Raw genomic sequence first — 25,991 nt, forward strand, 5'->3', positions numbered from 1 at the left:
AGAAATAGGAAAGAGATGTTTTTTTTAATTTGGGTGTACTGGAAACACAATGTTACATTCGTTTCAGGTGTACAACATAGTGATTCAACAAGTTTATACATTACACTATGTTCACAAGTGTAGCTATGATCTGTCCCCATACATCACTATTACAGTATCAAAGGAAAACTTTGACCCAGAAATTCCATTGTTTGTTAGGGACACTTAAAGGGAAGAAAAAGAAGTGATCACTGAAAAAGGCAAGTTGAGAGAGAGGCAGGAGAGGAGAGTACAAAAGTCAAAAGGGAAAATGGCACAAGCCTCCCTTCTGCCCAGAGGGAGAGGCTGGGTCTCACCTACCAGAAGCCCTCTTACCAAAACCGCGACGTGGATCCCGGCGCAATGTCACATGCACGATTTCTCGTTCCGGCTCAGCTATAAAGCTCTTTCTCCTGTTACTTTGTGGCTCTAGAGGTGGAAACAAAGCCCCACGTTGTGCTTTTCCTCAAATTATCTGAGACCTAACACAAAAGGGGTAAACAGTGTCTTACAGACACACGTGCACAGGTGCACACAACACTGGGAATGGATCACTGAACACACACCTCTGATTACCATCACTGGGTCAACACGCTTGCTTCATAGAGCCTCACTGGGTCAGTACAGGCTCATGATGAGCAGAGACAAGAGTGGGGGTGGGGGGCATGGTACTTGTTTTCTATACAACTTCCTACAGCTAGTATCTTTCTGCATTGGTCTTGGGACAAGACAGAATTTGAGCAAAGATGTACTTGCGGGTAGTGAAAAGTCAAACTAAAGTTAGAGCACGGACATGGGACAGCAAAGCCTTCCCCTCCTGGGTCTCTAATAATTGGGGGTGACATAGTCCCATAGCTCAGCAAGGGTACCCTGGAGGGCTTCCCCCAGAGCCTGGGTCTTAGAGGGGACCCAAAGCAGAGCTCTGAGGTTGTTCTGGATGAGCTGGAGTCCTGGGGTGAAGCGCTCCAATTCAGGCCACAGAGCACATGGGAAAATCCCCAAATATGACCCACAGCTCAGAGCTGTCCACATCTCTCCTCCCCCCCCCCAGGGACCTTGGCAGACCCTGGTGGACAATTATGGTACAGAGCAGCACAGAAGGGACTGGGTGCCTCAGTCGGTTAAGCATCTGACTCTTGATTTCGGCTCAGGTCATGATCACAGGGTTGTGAGATTGAACCCCGCGTTGGGCTCCATCCTCCTCGGTGTGAAGCCTGCTTAAGATTCATTCTCTCTCTCTCCCTCTCTCTCTCTCTCTCTCTCTTTCTCTCTCCCCCCCCCCCCCCCCCTCTCCCTCTTTCCCTCTCTCTCCCCCTCAAAAAAAAAAAAAAAAAAAAAGGGCTGCTCAGTGGGATTCCCCAGGCTTAGGGGGAATTGTCAAGCCTAAATATCTTCTCTAGTTCTGGAATCATTTTGTCTTTACTTTCCCTAGGGTCTTCCCCAGAGGATGTACAACAGGGAGAATGCTGCCTGGTGATATTCGGGGTCGGGGAAGAGCTGTAGCTGAAATGGACGGTGCATTTCTGACCACAGCACTCCACAGAAGGTCTTCTTTGTGTGGGACCAGAGCGCTGAGAACCTTCACCAGCACTGACACATTTCAGACCCACATGCCCCCCGCCCAAGCCAAAGTGGGACTGCAAGGGCTCTTCCTGACCATAAGTCATTTTGACATTAATTGAAAAATCACAAGGACTGTGAATACGACTGGGAAGGCAGCGTGCAGTGGTGGCAAAAGCTTTAAAAGCAAGCGTCACGTGTAGGATTTCCTTTTTCCCAAACCTAGCCCACGTCCCGTTCCATACCCCTGTGCACGCTGGGAACAGGCGGCCCGGAGAGACGGTCACGAGTCGTCGGCTTCTGGATCAAAGAGATGGTCTCCAGCTGCTCCCGACCCATGCAGGGGCTGCAGGGAAAGGCCACAAGATGAGAAAAGATGACTCTAAGAGGCAGTTTCCTGGCATTTCTGAGTATGGTTCGTGGGGAAGGTAGCCGCATGCCTGGCCAGCCAGCAGACCCGCAGACACACCCCATCACGGGCTGACGTGGCTGTCAGGAGTGTACTAGAAAGAATAGCTTTGGGGTCTTTCTGACTCAGAGGGGACCCTAGAGTCACCTGGGCCCCCTATAAGCCTCCTACTGTCTCTCCTTTGTGTTGGATATGAGGCCCTTCCAAACCCCCGTTTTCTTAACCATATAATAGGAATAGTATTCTTATTTCCCACACTCGTGAAGTAATATCACACGTTTGGCTCCAAAACAAAGTAACGAGTATGAAGGGTCCTGATTTTTTGTTGGTTGCTTTTGTGTTTAATCCAGCGCCTCCACTGTGATGGGCCCTGAGGGCTCCACGCAGTAACTCACCTGCCTGACCCTTGCAGGCTTTGGGTGGGCTACCCCCTAATCATACCAAGCTACGAACAAGAAGTTCTCATGCAGGCATCCAACTGGCCTTTGCAGAGCCAGCATTCTAGAGAACAAAGAATATCCTATGCCCTAGGGGAATAATGAATTAAGCGATGACACTGCCCCACCCCCAGGGTCAGCTGTACACACGATAAGCTACCTTGAGGGATGAGCAAAGTAGAGAGAGAGTAAGAGGGAAAAGTAGATGCACAGCCATGGGGGCTCAGAGCCCTGGAAGAAGCCGGCGTGGGCCTCAACTGAAGAAAGGAAGGCCAACCTTCTTCCCCCAAGACTGTCCCCAGCCTCAGTGAGCTCACAGCCGCCCCACTGCTTCAGGCAGCCAGACTAAGGCAGGGATGCGGGCGCAGGCAGCTTCCCACGGAGCTTCTTGCCTTTCCCTTGGATCAGTGATGCCAGGTGCTCTTGGCATGGAGCCTGGCACCGCTCTGTTCAGACAGGCCAGAACTAGAAAGGGAAGGACAGGAGTGAAGGGGGAGAGGAGGCGGGTGCGGGGGCCAGGGGCAAGCACAGAGCCATTCTTCAGAGATTAGGAATGAGGCCTCGCTCTGGCTTGGCTTCTGTTTATACTGTGCATTTCAGCAGATTCAACCCTAGTCGACTGGGCCCCCACCAGGTGTCAGGCCCTGGGCTGGCAAGACACTGAGGGCAAAGGTGGATCAGAGGTGGGCTCCGCCTTCCGGGAGTCCCCAGCCCACGGCAGAACGTAGAACAGGTGCCTTTCGCACCACGTGGAGCCCACCAAAGTGCCCAAGGAGAGGCACCGCACAGCGCTCCTGGGTTTACAGGAAGGACACTCCCAGGAGTCCTGAAAGGGCCAACAGAGGCTCTGAGGACAAGGTCACTGGGGAGAACCTTTGGAGAAAGGGAAGGACTTTCATGCCCCAGGTTTCTACGGCCTGCCTGATCCCGCCACATGTGCCACTGTTGTTTAAAAAGGATAAGGGGCTGGCACTTCCTGCCAGTCCCACAAGGACAAAACGCTGCATGATTCCATCCCTAGGAGGCAGCTAGAGTGGTCACAGGCATAGGGACGGAAACTAGAATGGTGGCTCTCCGGAAGTCAGGGAGGAGGGTGGGGATTGTGGGTTTGTGGCTAGAGCTTCAAGTCTGCAGGATGAAAACGGTGCTGGAGATCGTTCGCACAACAACGTGAGCGTGCTTAACACTGCTACTGAACCATACCCTTAAAAATGGTTCAGATGGCGAATTTTATGTCGTGTGTATTTTACTGCAAACCTTAAAAAAAAAAAAAAAAAGACCATTTCCTGGAAGCCTCCACACACTGGCCACAGAGCTGAGGAAAAAGCAGAGGTGCTACTGTTCTCTGGAAGTTCACTGTTTAACAAGCAGACAGGTAGATACATGTGGATGTCAGCGTAGAAGGGCATGAAGGACATGGGCAGTTGCTCTTTTTTTTTTTAATTTTTTTTAATGTTTATTTTTGAAGGGGAGAGAGACAGAGCGTGAGTGGGGGAGGGGCAGAGAGAGGGAGGGAGACACAGAATCTGAAGCAGGCTCCAGGTTCTGAGCTGTCAGCACAGAGCCCAACATGGGGCTTGAACTCATGAGCTGTGCGATCATGACCTGAGCCAAAGTCAACCGTCTGAGCCATCCAGGCGCCACAAGGGCGGCTGCTCTTAAAGGAGCCAGTGACATCAAGGAGCCACCCCTTTGCAGGGACAGTCAGGAAAGTTTTCACAGGAAAGGTGATGTGAAATGGGGAGCCGGCTTCTCAGGGAAGGAGGGTGAGGCAGGGGTGGTGTGTCAGGGTTGATGCCCCCACTGACATCTCCATTCTAAGGCGTGCTGAGCAAACAACTCGGGAATGGCGCCGGGACTGGGGTCCCCCCTCGCCTGTGTGAATGCCGGCATGCAGTGCCACCCTTCCTGTCCCGGCTCCAGCCACCAAGCCGCAAGCTCCGGGCTGCAGGCCAACAGCACAGCCTGCTCCTGCCCACACAGGCCCCTGGGCTTGTCACGTCTGTGAGTGCCACAAGGCGGGGACTGTGTCTGTCCTGCTCATATTGCATCCTCCGCCAGTAGCCCGGGGCTGGCACACAGCAGGTGCTCAACCAATTTTTCCAGCAAGACTAACTTGGGCCTTTACTCAAGGAATCCTACCCTCCCTCTCCCTGTGCCCAAACCTACCAGCCGTCACGACCTGGTGTCACATGCCCCATGCAGCCTTCTCCAGCCCCCTCATTTGGAAATAACCACATATGTTTAACCCATTCTATCCCTCTAGGGGGTGTTCCTACCACGTCCTCTAGAGACGAGGAGAAGGGACCCCCGTTAGGACACTGACCACAGACCCAGCCCGTGTTCAGTGCTTTCCAGCATGGTCTAATTCCCACAGCCATCCAGGGGGTGGGTGTGTTATCACCATGGACAAATGAGGAGGCAGAGGCACTCATTAAATAAGTTGCTCAAAATCATACAGCAATAGATGGCTGAGCAGGCAGCAAGATGCTGAGCTGGCTCCAGAGCCCCGTCTGAAGGGGCCCCCGGCTGAGTCATCTTTGCACCAGCCACAGTAGAAATGCTGAACATCTCATTCATGCCACGGAGACCGACAGAGCCAGATGGACGTCCACTCTCAGCCCCCCTCAGACTCTGATCACGGCAGCGGTGAGCAGTCCCACGGGAGCTCAGGCTCGGCTCGTGCTGACCACATCCAGCGTGGTCCTCCTTCTGCCCTAGAGCTTGTCGTACATCTCGGCTGCCCTCTGCCCCCGCTATCCCCCACTTGCCTGAAAGCACGGGGGAATTCGTGCCTCCCACGGACAACGTTCCAGCAGAGGGGGTAGGAGCCAGTCCGGAAGTGTCCGCCTGCCTGTCCTTCAGACAGACAATTCTGGGAGGACTTCTGTACACTTCTTATTGGGAAACAGCCCCGGATGCCCACACCAGCTACTCCCATGGCAGTGCCCTCCTTGGTTCGATTTCCCCCTCCTGTCTCACCCTGCTCACTCCTGCTTCCTGGCACCATCTCCACAAACCACTGCATTCAGTCATTGTCTCCGGCTGTGCTTCTGGGGCCTTCCAGATGGCCAAGGACCCCGTTTCCCTTTTCACGTAAGGGCTGCTAGTAACCTCCAAAGCGAGTTGCCAAGATCTCTGAACATTGGGCATTTGTGAACTAAGATGGAAATAGCAGCAGGGTTTGCTGAGGACTCTCACCCGGCTTTCTCTGGAGTAGGCTGGCTGCCCTGGAGTGCTGTGAGGCCCTACGGTGCGAGCCCGTGGGCAGATCGCCGGAAGCCCCTCATCCTCGGGAAGGATCCTTTGCAATCAACACATTCTCGAGGTGGCCTTGAGTCAATCATAGCTTCTTCTGGCTTTTAAAATGTTGTAAAGCACTATTAATTTAAATGCCAGAGTAAAAACGGCCACAAATTCTTTGACACTCCTACATCAAGAGGTGAAGTCTGTTTGTCCTACCCTTGAATCTGTGCTGACCTGTGACTGCTTTGACCAAAAGAGTATTTCAGAAGCAACACTGTGTCGGCTCCAGGCCCAGCCTTTAGGAAGACTGCCAGCCTCCCCTTGACCTGTTGGAGTCCTGAGCCGCCATGGAAAAGCCTGGCTACCTGGCTGGAGGCACCATGTGCAGGGGGGGGGGGGGGGGGGGGGCCTGAGACCAGATAGGGAGTAAGAGGTGCCCAACAGAGCTCACCTTCCCAGCCATCCCTACCAAAGGGCCACACGTGTAAGTGAAGTCATCTTGGAGCCTCCAGACCAGTCCTGCTGAGTACTGTCCTGCTGAGTGCTGTTGTTAAGTGACCCCAGCCAATACTACATGAAGCAGAAGAATCACCCAGCCGAAGCCTGCCTGAATTTCCATCCCAGAAAACTGGGAAACAGAATAACAAAATGGCTGATGTTTTAAGCCACTGTGCTTTAGAGGAGTCTGTTAGGCAGCACTAGGTACACTAACAGTCGTGCTCGGTCATTGCTGATTTTGTTTGTGGTGCACGGTGATGCATATCTGCATCAACAGAATTTGGGGCGTGAGGGGCGCCTGAGTGGTGCAGTCGGTTGAGCGTCCGACTTCAGCCAGGTCACTATCTCGCGGTCCGTGAGTTCGAGCCCCGCGTCGGGCTCTGGGCTGATGGCTCAGAGCCTGGAGCCTGTTTCCAATTCTGTGTCTCCCGCTCTCTCTGCCCCTCCCCCATTCATGCTCTGTCTCTCTCTGTCCCAAAAATAAATAAAACGTTGGAAAAAAAAATTAAAAAAAAAAAAAAAGAATTTGGGGCGTGAGTCTAAGAATTACATATATATGTATTTATATGGAAAAGAATTATAGATAGATAGGTAGGTACATACATACATTGCAGTTCGGACAAATTATCCGTACCCTCTTGCTGAAGCAAATGTATAACTCATTCCAGAAAAACACCTCCTCCAGAAAACCTCCATTGGTCATGTGCTGCCTGTGAATCCAAGCTATTTATATAACCTGCCATGTAAGTGTAATCCAACTTCGAGGCTGTTTCTACATTTATGGATCCATGTGTTATAATGTAAATTTCTGTTTAGAAGCTCATTATTTTCAGTTACAAATCAAATGACAAGCAATCCATCAGTAGAGAGACAGAGTAGTATAAAGGTTAGGAGTGTGGATGCCAGGGTCAGATGGGCTCAAAGCCCGAACTCTCCATTTTGTCCCCTGTACACTTGGAAGAACCACAGAAACCTCTTCGCAGGGTGGTGAGGGTAAAATCAGTTGATGTGTGCAAATGCTTAGAACAGTACTTGGCTCATGATAAGGCCAGACAGGCTAATGACAACCTGTTTATTTTGTCCTCTTCGATTTTGTTCCATCACCTAGTTCTTTCTCCACCAGAACAACATAGAGCAGCCCAGGGGGATGGTGTGTCCGCCCTGTGACATTAGCATAGACTTTGCCCAGAGCCCGCCTTCAGGAAATCTCCATGGAACTGGCTGATAGTTGAGTGAGCATATACTCCCCTTAGATATCCGACATCTTTTAAGTAACTTCTTCAGGTACAGAGTGCCCCGGAGGGCCAAGTACAAGGTGGCGTGGACTTAGAGAAGGGATGTGTTAAACCCACCTGCCTCGGATCCCCCGTGCCGCAGTCTCCTTGCTGGTTTCCAAGGTGAAGTTATCCAGAGACAAGCGCTGCAGGCCCCCTGCAGTGACTTCCGGCCCGGGTGCGGGTGTGAACAGCGCGTTTTCCGAGTCCGACAGCCGCTGAATCCAAGTGAGAGGCTGAGACTGGACCAGGTGTGCAAGACTCGTATTGGCCATTTGCACACACTTATCATGGTCTGAAACTTGGAAGAAAAAGATAAACAACATAAACACACGCAAGCATGACCCTCGATGTATCACTCTCAGGGCAACAACACATCACAGACCCCGGTTTCTATTGTTGCTTTTCTTTCTCCACAATTTATCCTCAGGCTGACTCACGGGGTCCTTGCAGTTAGCCAAGCCTTCCTAATTAGCACTCACTAGTGAAAGCGACCTCGGAAACACAGCAAAGGTAAGAGGATTCTCTCCCTCCCCCTGCAGCTGACAAGCCCCCAGCCAAGGGTCTGATGGGTGTTAACACTCAGGGCGATGTCACAAATGTCAGCAGAGCCTTGTGTAACATCTGCTGTCGCATCCCCTCTGCTCAGTGCCTTTACAAAACTGTCCTCCCAAATGTTAACAAGTGGGTCTTCAAATTACCTGGGCTCTAAAACCAGGCCCTGGCCCCTGGATTGCAGTCTTTAATCTGTACGCAGTTTAGTTTCCCTGGTAATATTTAAGATCCAATATTCTTAAATATGAATACGTATCAGGTGTATTGAACCTCCCAGCCTCAAACTTCAGTTTCTCCTTCATGTGGAAGGATGTAATAAATGGCTCTGATGAACCCCCTGACTCGAGACCATGCATGTAAGTGACTCTTACCACTTCACTATTCATGTCATTCATAAGAAATTGAGATTTGATTGATAGAGTTCTTAAATTAACTAGGCTTTATAAAGCCAAGTTTGTATTTTGAAAAAGGAAAATGATGATATATTCGGGCCATCTGCTCCCTGCTAAAACGGGGAAGGAAAAAATGCTTGGGCACATGGCGCCTGTGTGGCTGCAGTTTTCTCTGTCTGCATATACGCGTATCTAAAGCACGGTGAAGTGCTTCCACTTTGAGGGTGTCCGTGAGCATCGATTTTTCTCAGGCAGAATCCCCTTTGCTACACTCGTGTCTGGTTCCTTGCCAGGGCTGTGCCCCCTGAACAAGGTAGCCTTTTACAAATATTTCTTGAGAACTTTCTGTGTCTGAGACGTTTGGTACTATTACTCACCCACAGTGGGCAAGAAAGAACAAAGGACGATAGTCAAGTTAAATATGACCTGCAGCTTTTGCACAAGTCGTATAGTATCTTCCTCCAGAGCCTGGGCCCATTCAGACACGAGGCAACAACAACAGTTAACATCAACACAACAACTCACGTATGCTGAATGCTTATTATGTGACAGGGACCGTGGTGAACATGTTCGCTATATGGCCTTATTTAAACTCCACAATAACCCTGTCGGGTAGATATTATTATACCCATTTTATAGAGGAAGAAATGGAGGCTAAGAGAGAGCTAATGATTTGCTCAAGGTCTCAGGGCTTGTAAGTGGTAGGGCAGGACCTACACTCAAGTCAGCTGACTCCACAGTCTATACTAGAAATGGAGGTGCCCAGGACACAGAGACAAAGGCAGCAGCATGGGGATGTATCCGAGACATGCTCAGCCTTCTGATCATCAGGGCCCAAAGGGACAGTGATCTCAGGCTTAATTATGCACGTGAGATAACTTCATGTGTTCAGCAGGCTGCAAGACAACATGCAGTGTAGCCGGAGAGCAAAGAGAAGGACTCAGGGCAAGACATAAGTGAAGGTTCAGGCCAGGCTGGGAAGAGTCTGACATGCCATCCTAAGTCTGGGCTTTTCCCTGCAGACAGTAGAAAGCCCCTGCAAATTTTCAGCATGAAAGAACACAATCATATTGGTGCTTTTAAAAGGTCACTTTGAAGGCCAAGAGCAAGACAAATTAGACGGACATGACGGCCAGCAGTGAGCCCAGTTGAGAGCACTTGGGGACAGGTGGGATGTGATGAGAGGATGCGGGTTCAGACCCCCTCCCCCACCCAGTTTCTTGCAGAGTGAGTGGGTGGTCTCAATTGAACAAGACAAAGATCATGGTGGAGAGAGTTGTGTGGGAGGATGAGATCAATCATGGACACGCTGAGTTTGAAGGCCATATGGGGCCGTTAGATAGATGGACATGGCCGGTTCTTAGCTGGATGCAATCACTGAAAATAGTGTCTGCAGACAGAGTTTCTAACGTGAAGAAATATTTTTAAAGGCAAAGAAAAATTGTCTAATTTTTCCAAAGCAGACATACAAACGGCCAACAGGCAAATGAAAAGGTGTTCAACATCACTCATCAACAGAGAAATGCAAATCAAAACCACAATAAGATGTCACACCTGTCTGAATGGCTACTACCGAGAAGACAAGAGACAGCAAGTGTTGGTGAGGATGTGGAACAAAGGGAACCCTGGTGCCCTGTCGGTGGGAATGTAAACTGGTGCGACCACTATGGAAAACAGTGTGGAGGCTTCTCAAAAAATTAAAAATAGAGCTACCGTATGATCCAGCAATCCCCACTTCTGGGCATGCACCTGAAGGAAATCAAAACACTACATTGAAGAGATACGTGTACCCCGTGTGCACTGAAGCGTTATATACAATAGCCAAGACATGGACACAACCCACGTGTCCATCAACAAAAGAACGGAAGAAGCAATGTGTGTATATGTATTTTTATATATGATATATTTTATATATGATATATTTTACATAATGTGTGTATATATACCTCATATATGATATTTATACATCATATATATGATATTTTTTAGCCATCAAAAAGAAGGAAATCCTGCCATTTGAGACAAGATGGATGGACTCTAAGGGTATTATTCTAAGTGAAATAAGTCAGAGAAAAACACATATTGTATACTCTCATTTATATGCAGAATCTAAAAAGCTGAACCAATAGAAGCAGAGAGGAGAATGGTAGTTGCCAGGACCTGGGGGCGGGGGGTGGTAAGGGAGGTTAAGGGAGATGGAGAAATGTTGGACAGAGAGTACACACTCCCAGCTATAAGATGAATAAGTTCTGGGGATCTAATACATAGCATGGTGATTATAGTTAACAATACTCTATCGTATCTTTGAAAGTTGTTAAGACAGGAGCTCTTTTTTTTTATTTTATTTTTTTTTAATGTCTATTTATTTTTGAGACAGAGAGAGACAGAGCATGAATGGGGGAGGGTCAGAGAGAGAGGGAGACACAGAATCGGAAGCAGGCTCCAGGCTCCGAGCTGTCAGCACAGAGCCCGACGCGGGGCTCGAACCCACGGGCTGTGAGATCATGACCTGAGCCGAAGTCGGACGCTTAACCAATTGAGCCACCCAGGCGCCCCAAGACAGGAGCTCTTAAACGTTATCACCACACACACACAAAATGTAATTAGGGGAAGGGATGGAGGTTTTAAGTACGTTATTGTGGCAATCATTTTGCAATATATAGGTGTTCAAACAATCATATTTTACACTTTAAACTTACATATTTTTGTCAATAATAATGCAGTAAAAGAAAAAATACAAGAGAATAGCATCACCTCAACCCAGCCCAACAAAGAAAAATTGCCTGAAATAATCCTTTTAATGCAAATGTTAGATTCCTGAAAACTCTTAGGATGGTAGTATTTGCAGTTTGAGAGAATAATATATTATGAGCAAAATAAGCCTACAAGGTCTAGTTTTGCAAGGGAGCCTGTGGATCTGTATAAATATTTTACATTCAGTGGTATTAGGCAGTAAAAGCAATATTGATGATGTTTCACGCTGTATCTCAGCAATAGCAGGTAAAATATAATTAATTTACATTCATTATCTCCAGCTCCCTGCAAACATCCTAAAACTGCCACTCTGTGATCTCAGTGAAATATTTATAGCTTATTTTGGTTTGCTGCTAATATACCCCCTTTGTTTTCTATGTTTCGTTCTGCATCAAAACACTCAGTGATTTCGTTTCCTGGTTGATGCCGTGTCCCAGGACCACAGAACCCAGCGTTCACCGTCTCCACATGAACTGGCTAGCACTGAACAAAATCCCCACAAACAGAAGCTGCTATTACTTCCCACACGGAGCCATGAACATGAGACATGGACCTAGAAACACCATACATACTAGCCCAAGAGATGCCGGTGTGCTCACCTGAGGACACCAAGGCTCAGAGAAGGCAAGTGAGCTGCCCAAAGTCACACAGCTAGTAAATGTCACTGCCCTGAGTCTACTGGGCTGCAGGGGCCACATTCCAAGCCAGGGATTCTCAACCTTTATGTGTATCCAAATCACCTGGGTTCTTTGTCAAGTGCAGACTTATTCAGTAGATCCATATGGTGCCTGAGATTCTGGATCCCTGGCAAGCTCCCTGATGATGTACATGAAGAGACCACTGGATGAATATGAAGGCTGAAACGACTATATTATATTGTTCCCTTTCCTAAGTAAAGAATAAATAATGCTTAGAGATCAATAGCAAATGTGATAAATCCAACACGCGAAGCCAAACTTCTCTAGTCCGAAAGTCCCTGTTCTGGCAGGTTATGAAAGGCTGTACTGCAGAGTGAAATGCACAAGCACTAGGCTAGGGGAGCCACAGGTTCAAACCTCAGCCCTGGCACCCAGCTGGCACGTCACTTAACTTCTCCATGCTTCAATTTGCTTCCCCCAGTAATGCTGGTCCCTGCCTCATTCAGCTGCCAGACAATTGGGGTTTAAGGAAACAGTGTATTATGAGCATAAATGAGATAATTCATGGAAGGGCTTAGCATACTGCCTGGGAAAGTACTAATAACAGTAACAAATGGTTCCCTAGCACTTCCTAAATATTCAGTAAATATGAACTAGTCTTTTGTGATGTGTGGCCTCATTTTCACTAATAGTCTCTTTCCTAATTAAAGCAATAATACATGTGCATTGTTAAAGTTTGGTGACTATTGAAAAACACACAAAAGGGGAAATAATCATGTCTGTGTGCCTGACTCACAAAGGGAATAACAAGCCCACAAAGGTACTTTGGTGCAGTTCATTTCCATATTCTTCCTTTCTCATTTAATAACACATTAACACCAACCAAATTACTATCCTGGTGTCTATGCCCGTGCTATCCAATACAGTAGGCACATGTGGCCATTTAGGTTTAAATGTAAGTTAGTTAAAATTACATAAAATAGAAAATTTAGTTCCTCAGTTCTATTTGCCACCTTTCAAGTGCTCAGGAGGTACAAATTGGTAGTGCCCCCCATAAAGAATGGTGTAGATAGCCCATCATTGCAGAGAGCTCTATCCACGCCAAGATACGGCTTCGTGTTTTGCTCTCCCTCATTGAGCACCATATTATGTACATTTTCACGTGTCATCAGTCTCCAAAACTGACTCTAATGTCTAACTTATAGACATGTGTTGTGATTTATTTCGCTAGTCATCCGTGTTTGGGGACTTAGCTTGCTTCCAAACGGTCACTATCACAAATAACATTCTAGTGAACACCCATGAGCCCATAAACAACTGTGTGTTTCCATATTTATCACCTTTGGATAAATATTTGTCAACAAGCAAAATTGCAGGGCTAGTGGACATGCACTTTTTTTTAAAGGCTTTTGATATATGTTCCCAATTGCACTTCAGAAAGATGGTATCCATTTACCCCACCCACCACCGTGTTACTTATTTCAGCATTTACCAAAGAAAAACAAAGCGTATTTCATTTTAAGATGGTATTTCTTGAGTTGTTAGAGACATCTAAAATTTTGTGGAGGCTTCTGGGTCAACTGTATACATTTACACAAATTATTTTATGAAACAACAAACTTTCCGACCTGGAGGTTGAGAATATAGTGTCTACTCACCAGCTGCAACTGGCAGGAAGCTCATCTGGGCATTAAATCCATGCTGGGCAGAGCAGAGTCCCAGTAAATATTTACAGGTCTTGGCTGAATCAGTGACAAACGTGTGCTTTTTCCCAGTGATGCCACTTGTGATGGTGAACTTCTTTCGCTGAAGGAAGCAAACACGGACATGAATGTATTGGTCATTTTGACCATCCTTGAAGCACAAGTGTCCAGAGAGTTATCAAATGCTAGAGCCCTCCGTTCAATATCAACGTACTAGGCATCCAGAAGTGTGTGACAGGTACTGTCTGTCTGACCATGGCCCAATATGTTTTCTTTGATTAAAGAAAATCCCTTTTTTTTTCTTCATTCACAAAGCAAATGTTTGTTTATCGGGTCATGGCTATCCGCCAGGAAGTACGCTAAAATAAAATACGAAATGAGCCAGGCACACACGTGGCCCTCGGCAAGGAGTGAACATAATCCCCCGTGTGCATTTTGAAAGGCCATTAAGTTACCTACAGTTTTCATTGCACAAACTCCCAGAAGGTGCAGACAAAATTTCAGCTGGTAGGGTTAGAGAAAAGATAAGATCGCTGTATGTATCCTCGTATTACTTACTGTATGGACAAGGCTCTGTTCTAAGTGCTTTCTGGGTATTGATTCACTTCATCCTCAAGGCTACAGAATGAGGGAGGTCATACCATTATCCTCATTCTACAGATGAGGAAACACACCAAGAGTCCTCAGAATGCAGCAGGAATTGAAGCCACATCACCAAGCAATCCTTCTCCTCATTTATACCTTCAGGGCCCATATACAAGGTGATAATATTGTTCAGCTCAGTGGGAGAAACTGGAGAGGATTATCTACATGGGATTATCTATATGGAGCTTTGTGGAAAAGATCCATAACTATTTTCAATGCACGATGTTAATAAAAACAATCGAATACAAAATAAATAGAGATGATATTAAGTACGGATTTAAATATAACTTCTAAATAAAATCTCTGGTCTATGGGGCACCTGGGTGGCTCAGTCAGTTAAGCGTCTGACTGAGGTTTCAGCTCAGGTCACAATCTCATGGTTTGTGGGTTCGAGCCCCATATCAGGCTCTGCACTGACAGTCCACATCAGGCTCTGCACTGACAGTGCAGAACCTGCTTGGGATTCTCTCTCTCCCTCTCTTTCTCTGCTGTCCCCCCCACTCTATCTCAAAAATAAATAAGTAAACTTTAAAAAATTTAATAAAATCTCTAGATATTCTAGGTATTTCAGTAAGAACTTTGAGCTTGCTCTTAGAAAGATAACTTTATAAATACAGGGCTTATGCTTGAAAGGGTTCCCTGAAACTCCTGATCCTGGTTAATGCTAATCCCTTTTAATTCATAGTAGTTAGCATTTCCAAGAAGCTCCATCCACACTGTCAAGTATTAACAAAAGGCAGATAATTATTCCTTACTTTTCCTCTGAGAAACTTTTTTGCCCATAACCTAATTTTAAAAATCTGAGCATTTTCTGAATATTCTTTCACTGTATTGACACATGTAATGTTGAACCTCCTTATACTAATATGAGTGGACTTGGAATCCAATCGAACTATACCATATCTAGCATTTTTTTAATAATGTATTTTCTCAAACACTCAGACGCTTCCCTAACATCCTTGATAATTTTTTCTTAATATTCCAATTATAATGATGCCTGAACTCCAGCAGTCGAATATTTGCTTTTTCAAACTTGAATATTTGCTTGGAATCCATCCCTTTGGTCAGTACATGTTGATATGCTCTCATATAGTCTTGACAATGTTACATTAAGTGCACCCAAGTATTAAAAAAAATTTAGGTAAGTATTGTCATTTTGTAAAAATCTAATACCTACTCCTTGACAAATCTGAAAAGAGAGAATCATCCACATCCACACACACACGTTTCTTTCAACTCATAAACTCTTGGCAAAACTCTCCTTTTAGACACTAATGCTTTAAGGTATTACACACCACAAAGAGTGGAATTTCCTGTCAGAAAGCTGCAAACAATCTTGACTTTAGTAGTCTGGATTTTTTTTTTTCCATGTTGATAACGTCATTTAATGAGACACGCACATCCGCGAGCAAACTTTCACACAGGCGAGCTGCTCTGTGAACAAGGTGATGTAAAACTTGAATCTCAGAGTTTTCCGTACAAACAAGAAAAACGTATTTACACCCCTGTCGTTGCGCCACAAACACACTCGGTGCTTCCATAACATCACGTTCACTTCAAAGCATTTTTTTACCATTTTGCCATTGGAGCTAATGAAGTTGAGAGTCCTGGAGGGGCTCTGGCCAAGTCTTCACGTGGTCTTGCAAAGCGTGGAAAGCGAGCTTTAAAATGTTCAGAGCCAGAGGCCAGTCTGACAGATATCTTCAGTTGTAAGAAATGAAAAACTGTAGTTTAATTCTTAAAAACACCCCTATCAATTGGCATTTCCATCCAATCAGGGATATGCTTTATAACTGTATATACTGCACTCTCAATACATCACACGATATTTTTCCTTTATGGATAGGAATCACATGAAATAGAATTTACTAGATTCCCTTCACTTGTTGCACAGAAGCCCACAGCAGCACTGCAAAGAGCAAGTGCATCTCTGTGCAAAGCTGCATGTTTTATGCATCTTACCAATAATAAAAATAACTTTCAGCCAGCCATGCTAGAAGAAAGTCTGATTTATATTTCTATTGCCTCTAGAGAAAATACTACAGAAGTGCCATGACATGGAAACATAATCAGAGCACATGCCACCAACATTTGAAAGAAGAAAGAAATTATAGCTCATCAGGGAGTTCATTAATAAAAGTAGCACTTTTTGGCTTCATAGTTTTGCAGTATTCACTTTTTTAAATTCACAAGCTTTGGTGATTTCTTTTCTCACTCTGACTATTCACTTTCATTTCATAGTTTGTACTCAGAACTTTGTTTTCTTTTTTCTTTTTTTTTAATGTTTATTTTCCTTTTTTGAGAGAGAGAGAGAGAGAGAGCATAAGCATGAGTGGGGGAGGGTCAGAGAGCAAGAGGGAGAGAGAGAATCCCAAGTCCCCAACACGGGGCTCAAACCCACAAACTGTGAGAGATGACCTGAGCTGAAACCAAGAATCAGACCCTTAACCAACTGAGTCACCTAGGAGCCCAAAAAGGACACACTACACAGAGAACAACATTTTCTTTTTTAAGGAGAGAGAGAGAGAGAGAGAGAGAGAGACAGAGAGAGAGAGACTCCCAAGTAGGCTCCACCCTCGGCACAGAGTCAACTCAGGTTCCATCTCACAACCTGAGACCATGACCTGAGCCAAAATCAAGAGTTGGAGGCTCAACGTACTGAGCCACTGTATTCTTTTTCTTAAAGAGAGCTCTACAAAGCCTGTATCCTCTCCTGCCCTCATGCATTTCTCTTCAAGCATTTTAACTACTGCTAATCACCGAGAACAGTTGCTAACTCGGGGAGGTTCATCATTCTACAACCAACACTTTCTCAACTGAATAATCTGAATTGATGTTGTCTCTGTCACAGACAGGCTGCCAACACACCTGTAAATCACAGTCTTCGAAAATGACATCTTTTTCTATCTCGATTGCTACTTCCCTGCAGGCTGGAAAGATGAATGGTCTGCAATTATTTGAAGTATCTTGGCTTCTGCTTTTAGGCAAATTTCAGACCAGCTGCTGGAGCTCACTCCTGTATTGTTCATAGAGTTCCCCGTTTTCTGTTCAAGATGCCTAATTTGTGGCAAGCCATTGGTGACATTATTTCATGGGATGACTTTGCCACAAAAAAGACATTCATGCTGAGGAAGAGGATGATCATCAGGGCATGGAAATCCTAATTAGTGGCAAGGTTGTTTTGTTTTGTTTTGCTTTGCTTTGCTTTGCTTTGCTTTGCTTTGCTTTGTTTTATTATTTTAAGCTACTAAGTCTGTCTTGTGAACCTGATGATTTTCCAGCTTTAATCAAGAAATTGTCCCTGGCCATAGGAAAATGAGTATCTATAAACATTAAAACAACTTAAATATAAAGCATTTACTTAAAGGGATTGTTCAACTTTATAATGTCAAATTTCTACTTTTCAAAATTATATTTTAGGTTATATGCCTTTTTACAGATGTTTTAAAACAAATTTCTTTGAAAATTTTGAATTAACCATGACCTAAAGAAAATAAGAAGCAATGCAATAGTATAGAATTAATTTAATCATTAAAATTCCTCAAATAATCTTTCAATTGAATTAAAGTAAGTCGAGTCATTAAAATTATTTTAGAAATTACAAATATAAATGTTGTTTACTTTTAGATATGGTCAAAAATATTTGGGAAAAAGTCAATTTCCTGATAGTGTATTATAAGCCACTTTAATGAACTCAATTAAATTTTGTTCAGGTATTACTTTTAGATATAAGCTTTTTTTCTAAAGACAAACAATTATTTTTCAGACAGAAAAAGAGTGCATGCACACGCATGCACATGCAAGTGGGGAGGGGCAGAGGGGGAGAGGGAGAGAGAGAGGAGATCTTAAGCAGGATCCACACTCAGCACAGAGTCCTATGCGGGGCTCCATCCCACGACCCTGGGATCACAACCTGAGCTGAAATCAAGAGTCATATAGATGCTCAACTAACAGAGCCACCCAGGTGTCCCAAGACAAACAATAATTTATCATTAAATACTATCAAGAGTGGTATTTGAACAATATGTTATCTTCAATGGCCAAGATGGAAGAAACAATTAGGTTCCACTTAGGAAAAGCTAACATCAGATTGCTGATTATTAAAACAGCAATCTAATCAGTAGGAAAATTCTTAAAACCCTAAAAGAAAATTAAATGGAAAGAAAAAGCTAATTTTTTGCATGGGCCAAAAGACAAAGAACTTCACATTTGATAACGAAATCATCGCTAAAGTAATGGCATACTGGCTTCAGTGACCCACAGGACAGGCAGGTAGATTAGGGACCAGAACACTCTCATGTGGGGACACACATAATGCTTTGGGTGGCAGATTTATTGTAACTAAATTCAGGAAGTATATAAATACTCATGCAAATGGCGTTGAAATACAGTTTCAAACATTATACATTTAACAGGGATTTTTTGTTTCTAAAAAAAGGCTCTTCAATTTTCAGTGGGTATCAAAGTTTGCAGTCCCCAGTGTCCTGTAGCACACCTGTAGTTCACAGGAGACAGGCCAGATGCCTCAGCATGCTGCGCGCACGGGGAAAATTTGAAACACAAGGGAAATGTTTCAAAACCTTGCAGATTTCACCCTGCCTACAGCAGACTCTCCCCTCCCATCTCCCACCACCAACCTTGCTTTCAACATCAGTGGATTCCCCAAATTAAGAGATCTCTACACAGAGGAAAGGCGTAGTAGCTCTTTTGGCTGATGGCTGATGGCTGATTGGGGGTATAGAGGGACTGGGCAAGACATGGTGGGGAGAAATAGCGCCCTGAGAACTCTCCAGGCCCCCGGTAGGCTTCTTCCAAACATGCCACAGTACCTCGGAGTACTGGTTAGTACTGGTTAGACAGGCCGTGACCTTATCTGGTCAGAAGATGATCACAGGACCCCACTGCGCCTTTAAAGGGGCAACAGATCAAAGGAAATTGAAACCTTTATCAACTGAGTGATACTCACACAAGTAGAAATCTTTCCAATTTCTCTCCACTGAAAGCGTAAAGTTGCAATTCTGCTGTTGTTTTTCACTTCGTACACTATGATGCCCTTGGCACAGATCCCCAAGGCCATCTCCCTTTCTCGTGTCATCTTCTCTGGGAGGACTCGGTGAACCAGCACACCATATTCTGGGAGTTTCTGAGTGACCTACAGCAAGAAAAAGGCCAGTTAAGAAGAGACAAGTCACACTAATCCAAAATAATGGGCTCCAAACCATTTTAAGAGACGCCTTGAAAAAATTTTAAAAAGAGTAGAATTGCAAACTGAGTTTAGGAAACACTGAGTCAAACAGATCTCCTTACCACAAAATTTCTCACCTCTAATATGATAGCATTTCCTATCTTATTAACCCTAGGAATTCTTTTTCCGAGTACCTAAAACAAAACACTTGGAACACGTTATTATGAAAATGATACAACAGAGTAATAATATTCTGAGCAAGTTTTTAGAATGCAGACTCTTCTAGGTCACCTCAAGGTAAAGGATTCCTTTTCATAATTGTGTCCACCAAGGCCTATTGCAATATTATCTCGTACAAACCCTTCACTTTATAGATTTTTACAGAAAAACTGAGTCCCGGGCACAGAAAGCAACCTTCCAGGTGGCTAGCATCACTGTTAAAGCAAGATAAGCCATGAACATCCTGCAGAAAAAAAATGAACAATCACTGGCATTTCTCACCATGTGGCAGTGCCTTGGCCAGGTCCCCATAGCCCAAGGTCTGTCCTCAGTTTACCAGGTCAGGAGACTGAATTTTGTCAGAGCCCTGAGGGTCAATCAGAGATGGGGACTGCATCAGGTCCACCAAACTCTTAAGAGATCGGGGTACAAATTTGACGCAAATGTTTTTATGTCTGATTGGTAATCACATCTCTATCCTGGGGTCTACCACCTTCGTCTTCACCTGAAAGATTCCAGTCCTCATCAGAAGGCTGATGCACCGGGACTCACAGCAGGGACTTCTTGCTCCGGGGATTGGAAACCCTCTCAGAAGGGTTTCATTGGTGGGATCTGGTATCCCATCTCTACCCTGCAAAAGAGAGCAGTCTGCCCTGGCCAATTTCTCCCACTGCCACACGGGGTAACAAAAATAGAGAGAAATTACGACTTCTGAGGGCTCCTTTCTCAGGATCCTTGCTGTATTTTTTATTTCTGTTAATAATCTCTGCAGATAGGGGCACCTGGGTGGCTCAGTTGGTTGAGCTCCTGACTCTTGATTTGGGCTCAGGTCATGATCCCAGGGTTGTGGGATCGAGCCCTGTGTCAGGCTCCACACTAAGTGTGCAGCCTGCTTAAGATTCCCTCTCTCTCTCGCTCTCTCTCTCTCTGCCTCCCCTGCTCACATGCACTATCTTTCTTATAAATAATAAAATAAAATAATAAAAAATAAATAATCTCTTCAGACAGGTTCTGCTGCCTGCAGAGCCTACAGCTCTTCACATGACCTTGATTAAGTTTCTGGGCCCTGAGCCTCCTTGTTTTAACTTTGGAGACACTGTTCATCACCATCATTGTCATCAGCAGTAGCATCCAAAACACTATTTATTGAGCATTGGGGCTGAAATATCCAATGGCCAGGCTAGGCATGTGCTTAAGATACTAGAGTCATCTCAAACCAATACGATAAAATTCTTTTAAATAATTTGATGTGATATTTCTAAAAAAGTGTAAAGCCTTAAAATGGTCTTCACTAGAATAAAGAGGCCTTTGCTAGACTTGCTTACATTTGGAAATTGTTTAGTATTTAATTTTATTTTTTAATTATGTAGAGAAGGACGTGATCCTCAAGTACTTAGAGGGACAAAATTTTTAAGTGGTGAAGTGCCATCCTAAACGTTTCCCCTGGATGACGTCACTTAATCTTCACGTTAACCTTCACAACGATCACAACAGACAGGTGTAGCTACCTCTTTTCAAATCAAAAACCAGAGATACACTTCGGAGTCACAAATGGAAGTACGAGTCTGATTCCTTCCGCAACTCCACTCTTCACAACTAAAATTCAGAGTTTCTGTAAAGTTTGGAAACATGGGTGCATATGCGTAAGATCCTCGGGGGCATTTTCAATCTGTAAAAAATAAATAATGTTCTCTATGTCTCCATGCTCTACTAGGGAATTTTCTGTAGTGCCTCTCCTGGTCATTCCATGTTGCAGTTGCCGATTGCCCTCAGAGGGTCACTGTATTTCCAGGTGCCTAGAGGCATCTCACTATTTTCTCCTGCCCCCATAACAGCAGCCAGGTTTAGACCGGACCCAGGCTCTCCTGTCTCCCAGCCTATGCAGTACCCTTGCTGTACTGAAAACTGTTGAAACAAACAGGCTGGTCCGTCAAGAAATTGATAACAACTCATGATCCTTTGACCCTGTAATTCCATTCCTAGGGATCCGTCCTAAGAAAATATACCGCGTAATTAAGACAAACCCTTCTCATGGTTGGTGTCGACTAGCGAGGTTGGGTTGGGGGACCAGCTGCCAGAGATAAATATTTCCTAAAGGCAATACTGCTTTACAAGGGATCATTAGGCAGCCTTTAGAAAGGAGATTTACAAAGCATTTGTAATTATCTGGGGAATGCACATGTTACAATGCTAAGTGGGGTAAAACACAGGGTACAGCCAGTATGATTTCAACTGCTAAAAAAAAAGAAAGAGGGGCGCCTGGGTGGCGCAGTCGGTTAAGCGTCCGACTTCAGCCAGGTCATGATCTCGCGGTCCGTGAGTTCGAGCCCCGCGTCAGGCTCTGGGCTGATGGCTCAGAGCCTGGAGCCTGTTTCCGATTCTGTGTCTCCCTCTCTCTCTGCCCCTCCCCCCGTTCATGCTCTGTCTCTCTCTGTCCCAAAAATAAATAAACGTTGAAAAAAAAAAAAAAAAAGAAAGAAAAGAAACAAAATGTCTTAATAGAATATGAAACCCCTAGTTAGGTGGGAAAAAATGGTTCCATGGCTGAAGAAGTTTGGAAAACATTGAGTAAACCTTGAACAGGTTGTTCTGGGATTAATATGCTAATGTAGTTGTGAGTCTTCCAGAGTATGCTGTTCAGCGTTACCCAAACTGGATTTCCGCCAAGTCTTCTAGTGTGAGATGATGAACTAGCAGAATTAGTCATCGGTGAACTGGAGGCCAAGAGGCACCATCTGATAATGGAAAAGAGGAGCCACGAGGAACTGTAATTAAATAATCCAGTGACTGTTCGTGAAGTAACTGGGCTCTGTGATGGGCTCTGAGAATTCAGGGCCCTGACATTTACAGCCTAGTAGAGAGGACAAGAAAAGTATAGAAAGGACTAAAACGTAGAGTGTCTTAGCAATATCTGTCAACAACATTTACAACGTTCATAACCTGAGACCCGGTAACTCCACTCATGAGATTCTATCCCTAAGAAATTAAGCACCAATGCAGCTAAAGACTTATGTAGAAAAAGTGCTAATCTCAGTATTGTTTAAGATAGTCCCCTATTAAAAACAATTTATGTGCCAAACAACAGAGTATTGAGAAAAAATTTAGGGTACACCGTGTGCTGATTTAAAATACAGTTTCAAAATGTTGGTGAGAGGCGATTATAAAAATACACAAAACTGCATCTATAATATAAACCCAATTTTAAATGTGTATGTGTATACACAGTGTGAACGCACAGAACAAAGAATTAATGCGACAAAATATAACTGTGCTGTCTCCACAGAATTCCGAGCAAATTGTTACTTTTATCATTATGGGGGTGGGGGAGATTTTGCTTAACACACACTCACCCAAAAGAGAAGGGTCGCAATGTGCTCTGGGGGTCACAAAGCCCTCTCGTGTGGGTGTCTCACGCCCCAGGGCTGGCACACAGCCTTAGCAAGCCCAACTAGCCACCACGGGGAACTAAAAGCCAGTATTCCTCAACACTGATAAGATGGCATGCGAATGAAGCCAAATCTATTCGATGTTTTCCAGCAATGACTGAGGCAAAGTCTTCCTGTATTTCTGCTTATGAGATGGTGGCTTCCTTCACAATCAATTCCATCAATCAACCAGGAGAGGGAGGGACACAGAGCCAGGCAAACAAAGCTGGAGCCTCGGGAGGGGGGATCAGGTGGGCATTCTCGGTCCTACAGGGGCCCCCGCAGGCCCTAGCCCTTGGCTTCCCCGCCTGGTTCTGTGGTTCTGTGGCCACCCTCCATCAGATGTGCGCTGATGGCTTTGAGGTGCGCACTTGTCCCTCATCAAAGGAAGGCCGCATCCTCTTACAAGCAGCATGCACGAATGCTGGGTTATAGGAAGCGGTGAGTGCCTTGCCATCAGGGCGTTTCAGATGAAGTGCTTGTGGACTCACATGTGCGAGGTGTTGCCGACAGTCTATTAAATGACACACCAAAAAGAAAAGGCCAGATCTCCCCTGGGCAGGTCTGCTTTCCAATGCCCATCTCTATTAAAGGCAAAAAATAAGATAAAAATAAACCACGGACATGTTTCTATCCATCTTGAGAGACTTTTGCACAGGGAAATGTATAAATTCGGAGCTTCTTTTGAAACAGCTCCTCAGCTGTAAAGGCCAGCCAAGCGTCCTGCCCTGGGGAAGCCAGGGGGTGGGGGCTCCCATGTGCCCCCCTCCCAGCTCCATCTGCCCCGGGCAAAGCGCCCCTCCCTCCTATCCTGACACATTATTATTGTTTTCATCAGATAGCACACTATGCAAGTCTCTGGGTCCCTGTCTTTCCTCCCCAGGAGATGCAGAACTCCCTGGCGGGCAGGGAGCAGGTTCTCTCTGTCTCCATTCCACGCAGCCCTCGGCCCAAAGCTGGTATGTTATGGAGTGTACAAAGGCTATCCATCCTACGCTCTGTGTGTACCACAGATATCAGGGACCGGAATGCCACTGCTTTTGCTTCAGGGCTGAAGAGAGTGTAGACCAGAGCCATACCCATACGCACGAACCACACCATCTGTGCTGTGCGGAGGACAGTTGCCTGGAAGGCCGGAAACCAGAGGTCTTCCCATGGCTTTGCTTTTGGCTCATACCCCAGTTTTGTACTTGAGTGTTCTCCCGTATGTCTCTGTGAGAAAAGTGACTGTGAACTCTGTGATTAAAGAAGGGCCCTACCATCCCCACCCCAGCCCACTAAATTTGGGGGGATCATTTCCAATATGCCACCTGCTCCCAGAACAGTCTCCTTGCCCTGCAGGATGTTAGAACTTCCTTCCTCCCAGTCTCAAGTCCCTCGCTCATACCTCCTTGTGGGTCTAAGCACATCCAATCCCCCAGAGAAAGCTCCAGAGGGGAGGGCTGGCTGCATTCCCTTAAACACCAACACCCCCTCTCAAGAGTACAGAGGTCTTACCCTCAAGAACTCCAGCTCAGCATCCTCTCCCCAGAGCACAGGACTGAGACGGTGCATCTCCGAGACTTCAACTTGCAACCGGAAAGCAGTCATCCTCTCAATTAGACTCGCTGGGATGTAATCTTCAACTCGAAAATAAGCTTTACTCTCTATCTGCTGGATGCAGGAAAAAAAAGGGGGGGGGGGCATAGTCAAGGTGCCTTTTATGGAATTCTGAGCACAGCAGAAGCCTCTGCAACCCAAACTCCAGTTAGGGCGCCAGGGCAAGGATGCTCCCTTGAAGTGCCCACCGAGGGTAACATTTTACACTGTATTAGAAGTTGGCCCAAACCGTATGACATGAATAGAAGGGAGAGAAGAAAGGAGCCACCTGTTTTTGAGACCTTCTGTTTGCCAGGTGGTCCTCAGAACACATTAGCTCTTTCCATCCCACAGCAATCCTAAGAGGATATTTCTATTGCCACTGGCAGGATGAACAAAATGAACAAGGAAGGAAGTCATTCAACAGGGCCGAGATCACACCACTTAGTGACAGAAACATGATTCGGTCATCCAAAGCTCTCACACCCTCCCCGATGCCACACCGCTTCCCAAAAGCCACAGCAAAACCCTAGCCCCAAAACTTTGTTCCTTTTTATGCATTTAGCATTTCCGGTCTGCATATGCTCTTAGTACACTGTCACATTCTCACAAAGGAGGTCTTGCCTATGCCGGCATCTCACCACGAGGGGATCAAGATGTTGTCTCTTGAACAAGAGATCTGAGAGCCCCACCTTACCCCAAGCCTGAACCTCCATCCAGTCTGCTCTTTAGGGAACCTGAGGCTGCCACCCTACAGTGAGCAGCTAGGAGATCAGCATCATTCGCCATCTGATGCAGGGTTCCCTGATAAAGACTCTGGGGCAGAGAGGTATGCAGAAGTTTTGGAGGGGTAATCTCAGCTCAGGTCATGATCTCACAGTTCATGAGCTCAAGCCCCACATCGGGTTCTGCGCTGATGGCATGGAGCCTGCTTGGGATTCTGTCTCTTCTTCTCTCTGCCCCTGCCCCGCTTTTGCTCACGCGTGCGCGCGCTCTCTCTCTCTCCCTCTCTCAAAATAAATAAGCAAACTTAAAAAAAAAAAGTTTTGGAGGGGTGGTCTTGGGGTCCACTATTAGGAATGAGGAAGGCAGAACTTTCAGAGGAAGCTGAAATTGCCCTTGTATTCCTGAATCAGCATGTCCTGGTCTTAGGCAGCCCCTCCCAGCTTAAACTTGGCCAAGTCATTTCCCCATAGGTGAGGATAATTACCCATGAGAAAGGCAGCTGGGAACTGGGAGGATCTTGCCTTCTCAAGGCTGGTGATGGGCAGGTTGGTCTGATGAGGGGATCTGAAGGGAACCATCCCCATTTCCTGGTATGGCACAGACCTATCCCCATGTGGCCATGGACTAAGAATCCTCAACTGAGAGCTAGCCCATGCCAGTTTTGAGCTAAGCTCAGACACAAATGGAAAGAAATTGCTCAGCAATCTGCCGCATAAAAAAGCATTCGGA

The 25,991-nt window shown here is 45.7% G+C and overlaps 1 protein-coding gene across 7 annotated transcripts in view; it reads right to left on the reverse strand.

Annotated features, from left to right (window-relative positions):
• The window catches only part of FRMPD2 (FERM and PDZ domain containing 2), a 108,479-nt gene that overhangs the window by 34,028 nt on the left and 48,460 nt on the right, over nt 1–25,991 (reverse strand). For 6 of the 7 annotated variants that reach the window (XM_040485682.1, XM_040485681.1, XM_040485675.1 and 3 more), the window contains 6 exons: nt 24,456–24,611; nt 19,096–19,281; nt 13,440–13,587; nt 7,521–7,743; nt 1,824–1,924; nt 355–447 (listed from right to left, as the gene is read on the reverse strand). In XM_040485682.1, the coding sequence (XP_040341616.1) occupies nt 355–447; nt 1,824–1,924; nt 7,521–7,743; nt 13,440–13,587; nt 19,096–19,281; nt 24,456–24,611 (907 nt within the window). The remainder of the gene's footprint in view (nt 1–354; nt 448–1,823; nt 1,925–7,520; nt 7,744–13,439; nt 13,588–19,095; nt 19,282–24,455; nt 24,612–25,991) is intronic. The other variant, XM_040485678.1, reaches the window with a different exon arrangement.

This window comes from Herpailurus yagouaroundi, unplaced genomic scaffold, assembly GCF_014898765.1.
Source record: "Herpailurus yagouaroundi ecotype Mexico unplaced genomic scaffold, PumYag 163, whole genome shotgun sequence".
Classification (NCBI taxonomy): Eukaryota; Metazoa; Chordata; class Mammalia; order Carnivora; family Felidae; genus Herpailurus; species Herpailurus yagouaroundi.